General features: G+C 40.2%; 3 protein-coding genes across 4 annotated transcripts; all 3 read left to right on the top strand.

Annotated features, from left to right (window-relative positions):
* Positions 1-201: 201 nt before the first annotated feature.
* On the top strand, positions 202-1,916 carry LOC17881572 (nucleolin). Of its 2 annotated transcripts, none has more exons than XM_023781131.1 (6): positions 202-669; positions 858-965; positions 1,062-1,172; positions 1,264-1,327; positions 1,451-1,575; positions 1,675-1,916. In XM_023781131.1, the coding sequence occupies exons 1-6, from the start codon at positions 277-279 to the stop codon at positions 1,732-1,734; spliced, it is 861 nt and encodes a 286-aa protein (XP_023636899.1). In that variant the 5' UTR covers positions 202-276; the 3' UTR covers positions 1,735-1,916. The 2 variants fall into 2 exon arrangements, with proteins under 2 accessions (XP_023636899.1, XP_006288390.1); XM_006288328.2 differs by having other exon boundaries at positions 861-965.
* An 8,483-nt stretch (positions 1,917-10,399) lies between these two features.
* Positions 10,400-10,991, top strand: LOC17881698 (transcription factor IND). The gene is given in 2 exon segments (XM_006289548.2): positions 10,400-10,461; positions 10,463-10,991. Coding segments are annotated over 2 exon segments (591 nt in total).
* A 913-nt stretch (positions 10,992-11,904) lies between these two features.
* On the top strand, positions 11,905-14,312 carry LOC17881536 (transketolase, chloroplastic). Its single transcript, XM_023780382.1, is given in 10 exon segments — positions 11,905-12,028; positions 12,244-12,348; positions 12,450-12,523; positions 12,586-12,732; positions 12,901-12,991; positions 12,994-13,039; positions 13,041-13,068; positions 13,189-13,759; positions 13,762-14,016; positions 14,019-14,312. Coding segments are annotated over 10 exon segments (1,560 nt in total). The 3' UTR covers positions 14,138-14,312.
* The last annotated feature ends 374 nt before the right edge of the window (positions 14,313-14,686 follow it).

Genomic DNA, 14,686 nt, shown 5'->3' on the forward strand with positions numbered 1-14,686 from the left:
TAATATAATCCTAAAATGAGATATGGAAAGTATCCGATGTATGTATCCGAATCCATTTTAATATCCAATTTTGAAGTATCCAATTGTTTCAATCGGGTTAATTTTTTAATTTTGACCCGACCCGCATTCTATTTTGTACTTCTCTTTTACTAATATAGAGATGCAGAAAAAAAAAAAAAAGAAGTGATAGCGGGCTATTGGGTTTTCTTAATTATGTTATTTTAGAAAGTTCAAAGGGAGGCCCATATAATATAATTTGAAAGCCCAATAAATGGAATGGATCGGAGGAAGGCGGCAAAAGTAACCAACCCAACCGGGGAAACCACCGAATCCCTAACTCCCTCCATAGATTCAATGGCGGCGAGCTCCGGCGATGAATCTGACCCTTGCCGTGAACCAAAGCCTAAGGGGAAGATTTCGGAGTATGAGAAGCTGAGGCTCTCCAGGATCGCTGAGAACAAAGCCAGATTGGAAGCTCTTGGCATCTTTAAATCCGCCGCAAAGGTCCTTCCTCTGGGTTCCCGAAAACGTAGAGCAAATCGCAGTTCCCCTGAGGAAGACGATGATTGTGATTATACACCCCCCGATGATGATGATGATGATGATGATGATGATGATGACTATGACAATGACGATGATTTTTTTGATAACTCAACCTGTAAAAGAAAGGTACAAAAAAATCAACTCTTTATTATTATTGGAATGAATGAAGTAGTGAGTAGTGAATGATGGCTTATTCTCTCTGCCATGAAGATGAAGGCTTGTTCTTTTCTTTTCTTTCTTTTTCAAAATTTTGGTCTTACTTAAGTTCTGAATCTTCTTTGTTACTCTGTATTTCTTCTGACTTCAATTTTAAGAAGAAGATGGACAAGGCCTCCCCATCCAAGACAAGAGTCTTCTCTAAGAAAAAATTGGATAGAACAGATCCCATTGGAGACGACGACACGGATGATGACTTAGAGAAGGTATTTTGTCATTCCCATGCTCTGCATTTGGCTTTGCTTCTAACTTGTTGACGACTTTAACATCTGTTTTTTGTTCCAATCTGGCTACTACTGCAGGCAATAGCGCTTTCTCTGCAGGACTCTGTTCCAGGAGGCTCTCCTACTACTACCCCTACCAAGACTATGAGAAACGATCAGGGTTCTGCAAGTTGGAAGAAGAAAAAAACGGTTTGTTTTTACATCAATTATTACCCAACTCATCAACAGTCTTTAAGAGGGTTCTGTCCTGTCCTCAACTAGTCTGTTGTCTGGTTCCTAGGAATATATGAGCAAAATGCAGATGACGGATGATGAATTGGTCATTTACTTCTATCAGTTTGATGGTAAAATACATATCTGCCAATCTTTCTAGTTTTCTATTCCATTTTTTTCTTTTGGGGGTTACATATGGGGTTTCTAACTCCACTGACTCTCTCTGCCTGTATTGGATCATCCTTGCATTGCAGAAGCGGGAAAAGGGTTCATTACTCTGAGAGATGTGGCGAATATGGCAACCATGCATGATTTCACATGGACGGAGGAGGAATTACAAGACATGATTCGTTGCTTTGACATGGATAAGGACGGAAAGGTAGATGGTAACTTGAAAGTTGTAGTATAACGCTTCTTGGAAATATTATTATTAATGCTCGACCACCATTTGTGATCTTCTTTGATTTTGGGGTTTCAGCTGAGCATGGATGACTTCAGGAAGATTGTTACCCGATGCCGCATGTTGAAAGAATCTTGATGGTACTTTGTGATTTTTGATGACTATTTATTAAATGATGATTCCCCATGTTATGAATTCAAGTGAAATTGACAACTCTTTAGAGCGTACGTATGATTAACAACATATATATGGAACGACTTCAAAACTGAGGCGGATACTCCTCCATATTACTTCTATAAATTAATAAACTTACAAACCCATATGACATCTTTTTATATACAAAAAACCTGTTACAAAGAAAAAAAAATATATATATATATATATATATATATATTCTCTATTTCTACTTGTGATATATTTTTTTTTTTGCTAAATTGCAAATATCATAGATATGAACGTTTGGTTTTTCAACCTTTACATATGAGTCCTTGGCAAAAATTAAAACAAGGAAAACATAACAATGCTACAACTTAGGTTCAGAACCTAACGTATCCAAAGAGCCATAAGATTCTTGAAGAGCTTCCTGGATCTGCGGGCAGTAATTGCGTTCTTGACCTCACGATCAATGTTCTTAAAGATCACCGATGGCGGGACAGAAACCTGATTATGGTGCAAGTTGTTTCTTTGCTTCCAGATTGCATAGACCACAGCTTGAACCACGATTTTCCTGAGGGTTGTCGGAGATGATTTGTTTCTCATCTTAGTCCAAGCAATTAGCTCAGCCCAGGAACTGAAACTGAGGTGATGGAAGTTTAACCTTACACTTACATGATGCCAAAGGAACAAGGCAAAATCGCAAGTTAAGAAGAGATGACTTCTACTTTCAGGCTGCACGGAGCAGAGATCGCACATTGGGTTAAGATTCATTCCCCAACGGACCAATCTATCTTTAGTGGGAAGTCTATCTAGGTTTGCAGCCCACAGCGTAAACGCATTCCTAGGAAGACATCCCTTAAACCAGATGATATCATGCCAATCCACTTGATTTGCCCGAGGACGAAGAGCAGACCAAGTCCTAGAAGACGAAAATCCCTCACAAATATGGTCCTCCACCTCCCAATCATAAGAATCTGCAACTGAAGAATTGTGCGGGAGCTGGACTGTGGTGAGATAGACTTGAAGATTCATTGCATTATCCGTTCTCGGGTCTGCTAAGAGCCAGCCCTCCCTGTTACAAGCCTCAGAGACCTTAGCATTCAAAGGGATTCTCGAGCTTCTTGGCCCTTCAACTCCAATGTATTTGATGAGGGGACCACGAGGGGTCCAATGATCAAACCAGAAGCTAGCTCTCGTACCATCTCCCACTTTGCACCTGATAAACTTTTCAGCTAGATCTCTCATCCTTAGGATGCATTTCCAGTTCCAAGTGTCTGTTTGTTTCTCCACTTGATTCCAGAAGCAGGTTCTTGGATTCCAATTGTGAAATTTATGCCAAGCTACCCAAAGAGAGCCACTAGAAGAGAATAAGAGCCAGATCATTTTGAGGCAAAGAGTCCTGTTCCATGTAGCAAGTCTCCTTAATCCCAATCCTCCTTCTTCTTTAGGTAAGCAAACCTGAGCCCAAGAGACCTTTGCCATCCCTCTATTATCAATCCTTCCTGACCACAGAAATCTAGAGCAAAGGGATTCAATTTTCCTCAAACAGCCCAAAGGAATAATAAAAGCTGAGATCCAGAAATTAACAATCCCTGAGATTACTGAGGCAATAAGTTGCAGTCTACCCGCAAAAGACAAAGACTTGACCGCCCAGTCATTGAACCGCTTTGTTATTTTTTCCAGCAGGGGAGCATATTCAGCAGCTTTTAGCTTCCTACTCATCAAAGGGAGGCCTAAGTAACGAATAGGTAGGGTCCCCAATTTGAATCCATAGTCAGCAATGGTTTCAGTTTCCGCTTGGTTAAGGCCTGCATGGAATAATTCTGTTTTTTCCCTATTCATATGAAGCCCAGACCACCCAGCAAAATCATCCAGGGTCTCATATATGCCATGAAGAGAAGAAGATGAACCATCAAAGAAGATCATAACATCATCTGCAAACATCAAGTGAGAGATATTTAGCTCCTCAGTGTTAGGGTGATAGGAGATGTACCCTGAAGCATAACGAGAGTGTAGAAGGCCCGTGAAGACTTCCATTGCCAACACAAACAGATAAGGGGAGAGAGAGTCTCCCTGTCTTAGGCCCTGAGTGCTTTTAAAAAACCCTCCAGATTGACCATTTACTGTGACCGAGAAACTTGAAGTAGATCTACATTCTAGGATCCAGCCCACAAAGCGCTCAGGCATGTCCACTGCCCTTAGGGTAGAAGTGATAAAATCCCATCTGACAGAGTCAAATGCTTTCCTGATATCCACCTTTAGCATTGCCCTTGGCTCAATATCCTTCTTGTTGTAGCCATGAACAATCTCAGTAGCTAATAACACATTTTCCAACAAAAGTCTGCCAGGCATGAAGGCCGATTGGGCGTGATTAATGGTGAATGGGAGGATCTTTTTAAGCCGGTCAGCCAAAATCTTAGATATTACTTTGTACACCGTGTTGAGACAAGAGATTGGTCTGAAATCCGTTACCTTAGAGGCATTTGGGATCTTTGGTATTAAAACCAGATTAGTGGCATTCCACTGTTTGAGGATCTGCCCCGATTTGAAGAATTCCAAGACTGCCTCAGTAACCTCTCCCCCAATAATGGGCCAGCAGCTACAAAAGAATTCAGGGGTGTATCCATCTGGACCGCTTGCTTTATTTCTTGGGAGAGAGAAAAAAGCATCACGGATGGTCTCTGGGGAGATAGGGGCTTCCAGAAAATCTCGCTGTGAAGAGGAGCATCTGAACCTTAAAATGTTAGATATATCATCCTGGATGAATAGAGATTGAACCTGGGGCTGAGCAAGGGTGCTCTTGAAAAAATCCACACAGTGGTTATGTATTCCCTGCTGAGTATCAATCCTCTCACCATTGCCCTGAATAAGGAAGTGTATGTGATTTATGGCCTGCCTTGCCGAAGCCATTTTGTGGAAGTAAGCAGAATTCATGTCTCCTTCTCTCATCCAGGTACCTCTCGATCTCTGGAAGAAGAAACTTTCCTCTGCAGTGGAGAGGATTTGCCACTGTCTCTGCATTTCCAACTCGTGCTCAGCATTGGCTAACGAGGGAGAGAGAAGGGTTGAGCTCTGAGCTGAGATGAGCCTTAAATGAGCCTCTTCAGTCCGTTTCTCTAGATTTGAGTAATTCACTTTGCTAAAATCTCTTATGACTTGCTTCAAAGCCTTTAGCTTCCAGGAAATTCTAAACATTGCAGAGCCAACAATATTAAAGGAGAACCAGTGCTGACCAATAAGAGGAAGAAACTCCAGATTCTTCAAAAGGAAGTTGTAGAATCTGATAGGCTTTTTCCGTCTTGGGGAGGAGGAGTCCAAAGTGACTTCACAACTTGCATGGTCAGAGAAGTCAGGATCCCCAAAATAACCCAAGGAAGATGGATACAAAGTAGACCACTTATCATTAACTAGGATGCGATCTAGTTTCTTGGCAACAGGAGCCCTTTTTTGCTTATTCCACCAAGTGAATGTATTCCCCCTGTAGTTTAAATCCACCAGACCAGTCTGAAGAAGAGTATCTTGGAAGCGTCGGGTAGGACTATCCACATTTGGGCTAACAGCTGAAGAGTGCTCTGAAGGATGCAAAGTTTGGTTGAAGTCCCCAAGCACGATCCAAGCTTTGCCTGATAGGTTGGAACCAGTAGAGAGATTTATTAGCTCTTCCCACAGTTCCTGGCGAGTTGCATCATCATTAGCTGCATAAACAGTGGACATAATGACAGCATCATCTTTATCTGGAAAGTAGACTTCACAACTGATCATCTGCAAAGACTTGGAGATGATATGGACTTTCACGCTAGGGTGCCAAAGTATCCAAATTTTACCAAGGTCAGAGAAGTTGTAATTATTGTCAAAAGACCAACCAGGCAACATGGTGTTGAGAAACTTCTGTTGCTTTGGCTGCTTCACATGCGTCTCCACGAGACTCCCAAAAAGTGATTGGTGGCTATTATGCCATTTTTTAAAACCGCGGCGATGAGAAGAAGAATTAAGATCGCGCACATTCCAACAAAAAATTTCCGTATACATAAAAAATTATTTGGATTTGGGGCCCTTGCCCCTCGCACTGCGTTGTTGTCGCTGTGACAGCACTTCCATGAACTTCGTTTCGTCTTCCAAATCGCTGTAATCCTCTTCAGATGGATCAGATGGAATGTCAGAGGAATCAGGTTCCTCCTCTGAAGAAGAAGATGAAGAAGCAGGGCCCTTTTGGATGGCTTTTCCTTTATCCCGAGGGAGCGAAGTGGCAGTGCTCTTGCCATTCTTTGGATCAGTAAGATTGATAGCTAAAGGCGGAGAACCAACAACAACCCATTCTCCCACTTTTGGGACAGGTTTTGGAGTTCTCGAGCGGCGCCTGCGATGCTTTGTCTTTTCTATCGGAGGTTTAGCTTTAAGACGCGGACAAGAGTCCGGAGTGTGCAAAGTGGAATTGCAATCCGAACATTTTATCGGGGCCGAATTACATCTTTTCAAGCTATGTCCCACTTCCTTGCAGTGAGCACAAACAATAGGCATCCAGGGACTGGAGACCTCAACTCTGCAGATTTCGCCAGAACTGAACTGAGCGTTTACTGCTTCTGGAAGAGGCTTCCGAGGGTCAATGATCGTGAAGACCTTAGCAACTTCCAGGTTTCTTTTACCCAATGTTTCAGGGTGAAGGTAGAGAGGATGGCCAACGAGGCTAGCAATCCTTGCAAGGGCATCTTCGTTAAAGAATTGTAATGGGACTTTCCGCAGCTCAAGCCAAATGGGGGCAGAGGAGAGCTCGGGTTTAGAAGGAGTAAGTCCCGGCTCCCAATTGGCGACGAACATAGTTTGTCCTTCGATTTGCCAAAGTCGTTGATTAAGGACCCTGTTCCGAGTTTGGACATTTGGAATTCGAAACAGGAATGAGTTACCTTCCATCTTGGAGACAGAGATATCTTTAAACTGCTTACTCCAAATGCCATTAACTATTGTGTGAATCGTTCCTTGAGCCGGCGGATCGGAGTAGAATTGCCCTAGGATGAAAGATTCCCACGATTTCTTGTGCTTTTCGATAATAGAATCAGGAATTTGAACACACGACTCGCCCGTTGGAAGAGTGAATGCATTTCCTGATTTCTGAAGTCTTTTGGAGGTTCCTTTGAACAGAGCACACCAATTTTCCACCTCTGTTGAAGAAGAGGCCACTGTTAATTCTGGGGTCGCCGCAGCATCCATTACAGGAGCGGCTTGCGCAGGGGCTGGGGAGGGACTCGATTCCTTGGATGGGGTCGAATCAACCTGAGTAGGGACAGATAGAGACAAGTTGGGCGCGGTAGCAGCCACTGGAGTCTCGACATTCTGACCTAAACCTTTCGGACCTGTTACAGATCGCGAAATTGATTTTTGGGGGGTGACCGAGCAGGTTTGGGGAACCGCGCCAAGTACACTCTTGGCTGAAGAAGACTCAACAGCCATTGACGGCGAAGGGATCTGAGGAGACCCAGAGGGAGAAATAGAAGAGGGGGAGGGGAGGCCTTTAGGAGAGGAAGAAGGCACTCCCGAAGAGGATTTGCGGAGACGCTTTTGCTTCCCCATGAGGAGGGGAGGGCCTACGGATTCAGATGCAAGGAGGAGCCGGCGCCGTTGAAGACGCCGGAGATGAGCTGAGGAGCGAACCACCTTCTCCAAGTTTTCGCTTCTTCTTCTTCTTCTTCTTTCCTCAAACAAAACTGAACTAGAAAAAAAAAAAAAAACTGAAAAAAACCTTATCTCTACTTGTGATATATACTCTCGTGCAAGTCACAGCTTTGCCAAATGTTCACCGCTGGCATTCTTTTGCTTATTTGAATATGATTCTTTTGTAGTATACTTAGATTTTGAGAAGACATAATATTTGCGTTGCAGCTGACAAAATCCTTCTTGCGGGACTTAATAGCGTTCACCTCTCTCGTGTAGGAGACACAAAGCTCCTTCTTCTTCTTTTTTTTTTGACACAAAGCTCCTTCATTGTGGATGTAGAGGGATTACGAACGAGAGGGAACATTGGGCTAACCCATTCACATAGAGCCAGAGGTGTGTAACGGAAGACTAGCTAGTACCACGTCAAACCTAGTCTACACGTACGTAGCTCATATATAAGAATTACCAATGAGTGAATAAACCATATACACGACATATTTTAGACATCCGGTACTTGAATCCGTATTAATTAGATTACCTCGTCGCGCAGCGTAAAATGCCTGTGGATTAGATGAATTGTGTAAAGGGATAATTAAGTTGGATATTTGAAATTGTGCCAAAAGGAATTCATATCTTGCCCGATCCGCAATATATACAAATGTGCTTCGCTCTCCGTGTGGATGGACGTTTAAGGGCACCACTCAATCTTTTATGTTACATCCAGTTTACGCCTAACTCATCAAGGTGCCTGGACAGTTAAAGTTCAGACCCCATCACCTCTGAGATCGTTTTATATAAACACTAAAAGAGATTCACCTAATCTAATTAATTGCGTTCGTTCAGAGATGTATGACTCAAGTAAAAAAGACAAATTTATCTCAAACATGTATGCATGACAGTATTTTTAACATTCTATATATCATCCTAATAACTAATCCAATTAATTAATAGGATTTGTTATATGGTATAACGGGACGACAGTAAAGAGCTTAAACATAACTAATTAATTGTATATAATAGTTGATGCCTAAATTAGCTTTTGATGAAGAAGTTTGTATCAAGTATGAACAAAGGCGTGAATCTTTTAATTGTCTTGAACTAGTTAAGCCGGCAATGTGAAAAGAAGACGTGATCTATCATCTCCTTTTGATAGTTTGGTCGATTTTATACCTATATGAAATGAACGAAAAACTAAATAGAAATTTCGTGTGGACAATGACATGTAGAGGATCGATTAGTAATTCAAGATAATTAGTGGTGATCATTTATACATATAAATATGTTTACTTATCCAATTGAGAAATTTAAATCATGGACAATACCTTAATGTCGATGAAGCCGTCCCCACTTCGTGTAATGAGTTATGGGGGAGAGAGACGATCCTAATATATAAATCGTCAAAAAAAAAAAAACAAAAACAAAGTTAATATTAAGAACACCTACTAATGCATGCATACACATTATATGTTATAGAGTTCATAAAGAAGATGGACGTTGAACAAGAGTCATTTATCGTATCCAGCTCATAATTAAATTCCTTAGGATCAAATCAAGGCCGTTGAATGTTACATGTTGAAGAAACCGTGCATGGGGTTTTAAATTTAGAAGAAAGACAAGAAATAGAAGAACACTGATGTTAAATTGCCTATTTTGGTGTATAGGAGTTGTCAGAAGAGGGGAGAGAGAGAAGAAATTGAATTAGGTCAAAATAATGAGCACTCTAAAAATGGAGACATGTGTTGAGTAACTATTACAAGAGCGACTTATGCTTCCTTATGGCAATGGTATCCACACTAAAGTGCAACGCTCCTTTTTTGCCCTAACCTCGTAAAGTCTCTCTCCTTGTCCGCCCTTAGGAAAAACCCTAGAATTTTAATCCCTCCTTACTGATCTTGCTTTTTGAGTAACCATGATTTCGACCACACACTATTTCTTCTATCTTTTGTGGTCTATAGGACTTTGCTTTATATGTGTTTCTTTGTATTGCTCCGTACGTACGTATACAAATTTAAATGGTTCTAACCAAGGTTTATATAAACAAGCACAAATGAGTGCATGAAATTAGTTAGCGGAAATGGTCCATGCATATATATGCAATTGATCAGTCTCAAACAAATAGAAGGAAATATTTCAATTTGCTGTAAAACTTACCCTTTTTGTTGATGTTTATTTTTTTAAAAAAATGTTCTAATAGTAATGCTAAACTTTTATCAAAACAGTTTTAGAATGAAATAGAATAATTTCTATAAAATAATATTTTTAGCCGGTTGTGATTTTATCTATGGAGCTAGGTATTTTAGCTAAATAAAATTTGATTTAATTGTATTTTTCATATGTTTTCAAATGTTTTTTTTTTTGGTTCGTTATGAAAATTTTGGTAATAATTCTCAAAAAAAAAAACATTTTGGTAATAATTCTCTAACTAACTAAAACACCTTTAAATAATTTTCAAAGTAACCAGAAATTTTTAATAACATTGGGTATTGGTATTGGAGTAATTAACAAAATTATGCTTGAGAGAAAGGACTCGGAAATATTAATTTGCTGGAGATTTATACGGCCTAAAATACAAAATAATTACCTATCTATATATGGAGACAGATAATTTAGTGCGAAGTAAACAGATGACGGGACACGACAACTAATAAAAAGCCAGCATAAGCAAGTTTGACCCTCGATCAGTAGACACATCAACATGAAGCAAGACTGAATTGTGATATTAAACTTGCATACATAACCTATACAAAATGTATACAGTAACGTAATAAAAAACCTTACGTTAAAGCTGTGTAAAAAAAACATATTTATTAATTCAGTCACACATTTTACATAGGAAATAGTTGAGTTATAAAAACACAGATGTATGATGGTTAAATAATTCATCATACAACAATATTGTGTTGTAGGAAAAGGTATACGCATTGGGTTATTTAATCGAGTCAAGGATGTCAGTAAAATTAAAATAAAAATATATGTAAAGAAATAAGAAAAGATGAAAATGGAAAATGGTATGTATAAAAAGAAAAGTCTAGTGCGGGTCTCGTCCAAAAGCAGATCCAACCAAGAACAGCATGATGGAGCCTCAACCTCATAATCCCCTCATGGATTGGAACAAAGCTAACAACGATCCTATCACACAAGAAGAGTACCCTTTTCTCCATGATCCTCCTCCTCAGCTCATGTTGGATCCACCTCCCGAAACCCTAATTCATTTGGAAGAAGACGATGAAGAATACGATGAAGAGATGGATGCGATGAAGGAGATGCAGTACATGGTCGCCGTCATGCAGCCCGTAGACATCGACCCTTCGACAGTCCCTAAGCCGAACCGCCGCAACGTAAGGATAAGCGACGATCCTCAGACGGTGGTTGCTCGTCGGCGTAGGGAAAGGATCAGCGAGAAGATCCGAATTCTGAAGCGGATCGTGCCAGGCGGGGCAAAGATGGACACGGCCTCCATGCTGGACGAAGCCATCCGTTACACCAAGTTCTTGAAACGGCAGGTGAGGATTCTTCAGCCTCACTCTCAGATTGGAGCTCCTATGGCTGACCCCTCTTACCTTTGTTATTACCACAACTCCCAAACCTGATTCATCTCTATTGCTTATTGATGAATTACGTATCGCTAGTCATGTGGTGTTATTCTCTCAAGCTTTCTCATATGTTGATATATAAAAAATGTATACGCATAAGGATTGGATTCAAGATTGTATGGCTATTATATTCTATTATATTGTAACTGCGAACCAACTTTTTATATATTGATAAATTATATATATATATATATATATATATATATGCATTGATGAATAAATGATATTGATTGTATTTCTTTGTATGGAGGTAATATATCGGGGCTAATTAGGGCTTGATATCTATGGTTTTGTATCATGCATACTTTTTCGAATATATATTATGGATTAGGAAAAAAAAAACCACAATTGGGATTAAACATCTCTTCGGATCGATATCCTCCGGTAGTGAATATATATGTGAAGTTAGTCTAGACTCAAATATGCCGTACGTGTCATCTAAAACCAGCAGTTGACCTAAGTAATTCGACATAGGCTGTAAATAATGACCTTGGAAAACTCAAGCTAGAACTACAATCTTAAATCTCTCTATAAGATATGCAAACCCAATCTTGGAATGAAATTTATAGACATAAAAACAAAACCAAAAGATATAGACATTTACAAATCTGAGTAAACGGCCTCATGGCCTGCAAGTGAAATTTTATGACTGAACGGCCTTTAACTATTGGGCTTTGAGGCCCAAAGAGGGATGAATCGTACTGTAGCAACGACGTGAAGGTTGTTCGCCTCTGACTCATTTTCCATAATATTTAAAACTTCACTTGGAAAGGAAATGACGTCGTTGTAAAAGTAAAACAGGCAACAATTCTCTTCAGATCCAGCGATCAGTAATCGATTCCCTTCCTCTAATCTAAGGGACAAATGAAGGTCGAAGAAACACCAAAAACAAAAGCTCTCTCTCTCAGAAATGGCATTGCTTACTTCGTCGCAGGCTTCTTTCCTCATTCGATCTTCATCGAAACCTTTCTATCCTCTCCCTACGGATCGTCACCACGTCTCTCTTTCTCTTAGATATCTATCTTCTCTTTCCGGTATCAGAGCCTTCACTAATCAATTTGGCTGTCACTTAGGAAGAAGATTTGAAGAATTTTCGTCAGTGGGAAAGTAGGACTCCTTTGACACCCTGAGAATTTCGAGTGTTGAAGTCACCACTGGTTTGCTTCTCTTGCTTTTTTAACGAACAAGATTTCTTCAATTGTGTTATCCAGCACTAAGTTTTATTATGCCTCTTTTCCTTTGTATATAGGCCCCCTTGGCCAAGGAATTGCAAATGTTGTTGGTTTGGCACTTGTGGAGAAACATTTGGCTGCTAAATTTAACAAACCAGACTGTGAAATTGTCACCATTACACGTAATAACTATTTGCTCTTTGCTTCTTAGATTTCTAGTTTGATAAGTTAAAGTATTTACCTTACGTTTCACTTGAAAGGTTCTGACTTCAGCTTTTTGTAGGTATTCTATTCCTGGAGATGGATGTCAAATGGAAGGAATTGCCAATGAAGCTTGCTCTCTTGCGCGCCACTGGGGTCTGGGGAGGCTCATAGCTTTCTATGATAATAACCACATTTCCATTAACGTTGACACATAGATAGCATTTACCGAGAATGTGGAAACACGTTTTGAGGGTCTTGGTTGGCATGTTATATGGGTGAAGAATGGAAACACATGGTTTGATGAAATCCGTGCTGCCATTAAGGAAGCTAAGGCTGTTAAAGAAAAACCCACTTTGATCAAGGTAAGCCATCTTCTTATCACTCTTAGTTAAGTTATCCACTATGTCAGTCAAAATCACGCTTGTCATGTGGCTTGGCTTGGTTATGGATTTTGCTGTTATTTAAAAATGTACAAACAAAATGGTTTTAAACAAATGTGTTGATGTTTTTCTTAATTGATTTGGGATAAGATGTGCTTTTTTGCAAAACAAATATCTGTAACGATGAATTTATACAATTGGTTTTTTGAAGGAGCTGCTCTTGAAACAGAATGGAATGCTAAGTTGAGAAGAAGTACCCACAAGAAGCTGCATAACTAAAATCTATACTTACCTACTGGCTGGGAAAAAACATTGCCGGTAGGCCTGGAAAATTTAGGTTCCATCTTGTCTTAAGCATCGAAAGAATGTAATATGTTGTTAAAAGTCGGTCAACCTTTGTGGTGGGATTAATATGGTTTTTTTCTCCTCGTTTATCAGATTTACACGCCTGAGAGTCCTGCAGATGCAACAAGAAACCTCTCCCAGCAGTGTTTGAATTCCCTTGCAAAGGTTCTTCCCGGGTTCCTCGGTGGGAGTGCTGACCTTGCTTCATCCAACATGACATTGCTCAAAATGCTTGGGGACTTCTAAAAGAACACACCTAAAGAGCGAAACCTTAGGTTTGGTGTCAGGAAATACATCATGCGAGCTATCTGCAATGGCATTACTTGTCAAAGCCCGGGGCTCATTCCTTATTGTGCTACGTTCTTTGTCTTGAAAGACTACATGAGAGCTGCTATTAGACTCTCTGCGCTGTCTCAAGCAGGAGTTATCTATGTAATGACCCATGCTTCAATCGGTCTTGGAGAAAATGGACCGACCCACCAGCCTATAGAACATGTGGCGAGCTTCCGTGCCATGCCAAACATCTTGATGCTTAGGCCAGCAGATGAAATTGAAACCGCAGGGGCATACAAAGTTGGTGTAGAGAACAGAATGAAGCCTTCGATCCTGGCGCTATCCAAACAAAAGTTGCCTCATTTACCTAGAACTTCAGTGGAGGGAGTGGAGAAGGGGGATATGTAATCTCAGACAACTCCACAGGTAATAGACCAGATGTAATCATGATGGGGACATGGTCGGAGCTAGAGATTGCTGCAAAGGCAGGAGAGAAGCTGAGAGAAGAAGGAAGAGTAGTGTCACTGGTGAGTTGGGAGCTGTTTGTTGAACAAAGCGAAGAATACAAAGAAAGTGTGCTACCTTCAAAGGTATCAGCAAGGGTGAGTATTGAAGGAAGGTCGACATTTGGGTGGGAGAAGATGGTTGGATGACAGGAAAAGACATCGGCGTAGACAGTTTTGGAGCAAGTGCACCAACGGATGTGTTATACAAGAAATTTGGACTCAGCGTTGATGCAGTTGTTGCAGCCGCCAAAGTCCTTTGCTAAGTCTTTTGCACAAAATCCATCCATAAAGACGTTAGACGTTATTCTACTTAGTGTAGGTGTGCATTTCCACTAGTCACTAAGTCTCAATAAATCGATTGGGTTATGCTTTCTCTTTAGAATAAATGAGAATGGGAGATTTGAACCGAAAATATGAATGAAAGTTGAGGTTTGAGAATACACTAAACTACATATCTGATTCTAAAAGGAGTGTTATACAGGATTATTCATTGAGTTTGATGTATTAAGAGATGATTAATAATTAAGAGAATCCACCGTTAGAGACTTGTAGAGAGTTGCACGTGAAGATAATCTTGGGCAGCAACTAAACATGTATATGTGTGCGTCAGTTTGTTTGTAGTTATTAATATACTTACAAAGAGCTATTATAGAGACATGTTTGTTTGTATGTTGGATGGAATATTTCTGCATCGAATGTTGTTTGATGTAATACAGTAATTAAGAGGAAGCCCTAAAGAAAGAGATATATAGCAAAGGGCCAAAAAAAGCCATCGCGGACATGGATGGATGATCAAAACTTCATTAATTATA

Source organism: Capsella rubella, unplaced genomic scaffold, assembly GCF_000375325.1.
Source record: "Capsella rubella cultivar Monte Gargano unplaced genomic scaffold, Caprub1_0 scaffold_6, whole genome shotgun sequence".
Classification (NCBI taxonomy): Eukaryota; Viridiplantae; Streptophyta; class Magnoliopsida; order Brassicales; family Brassicaceae; genus Capsella; species Capsella rubella.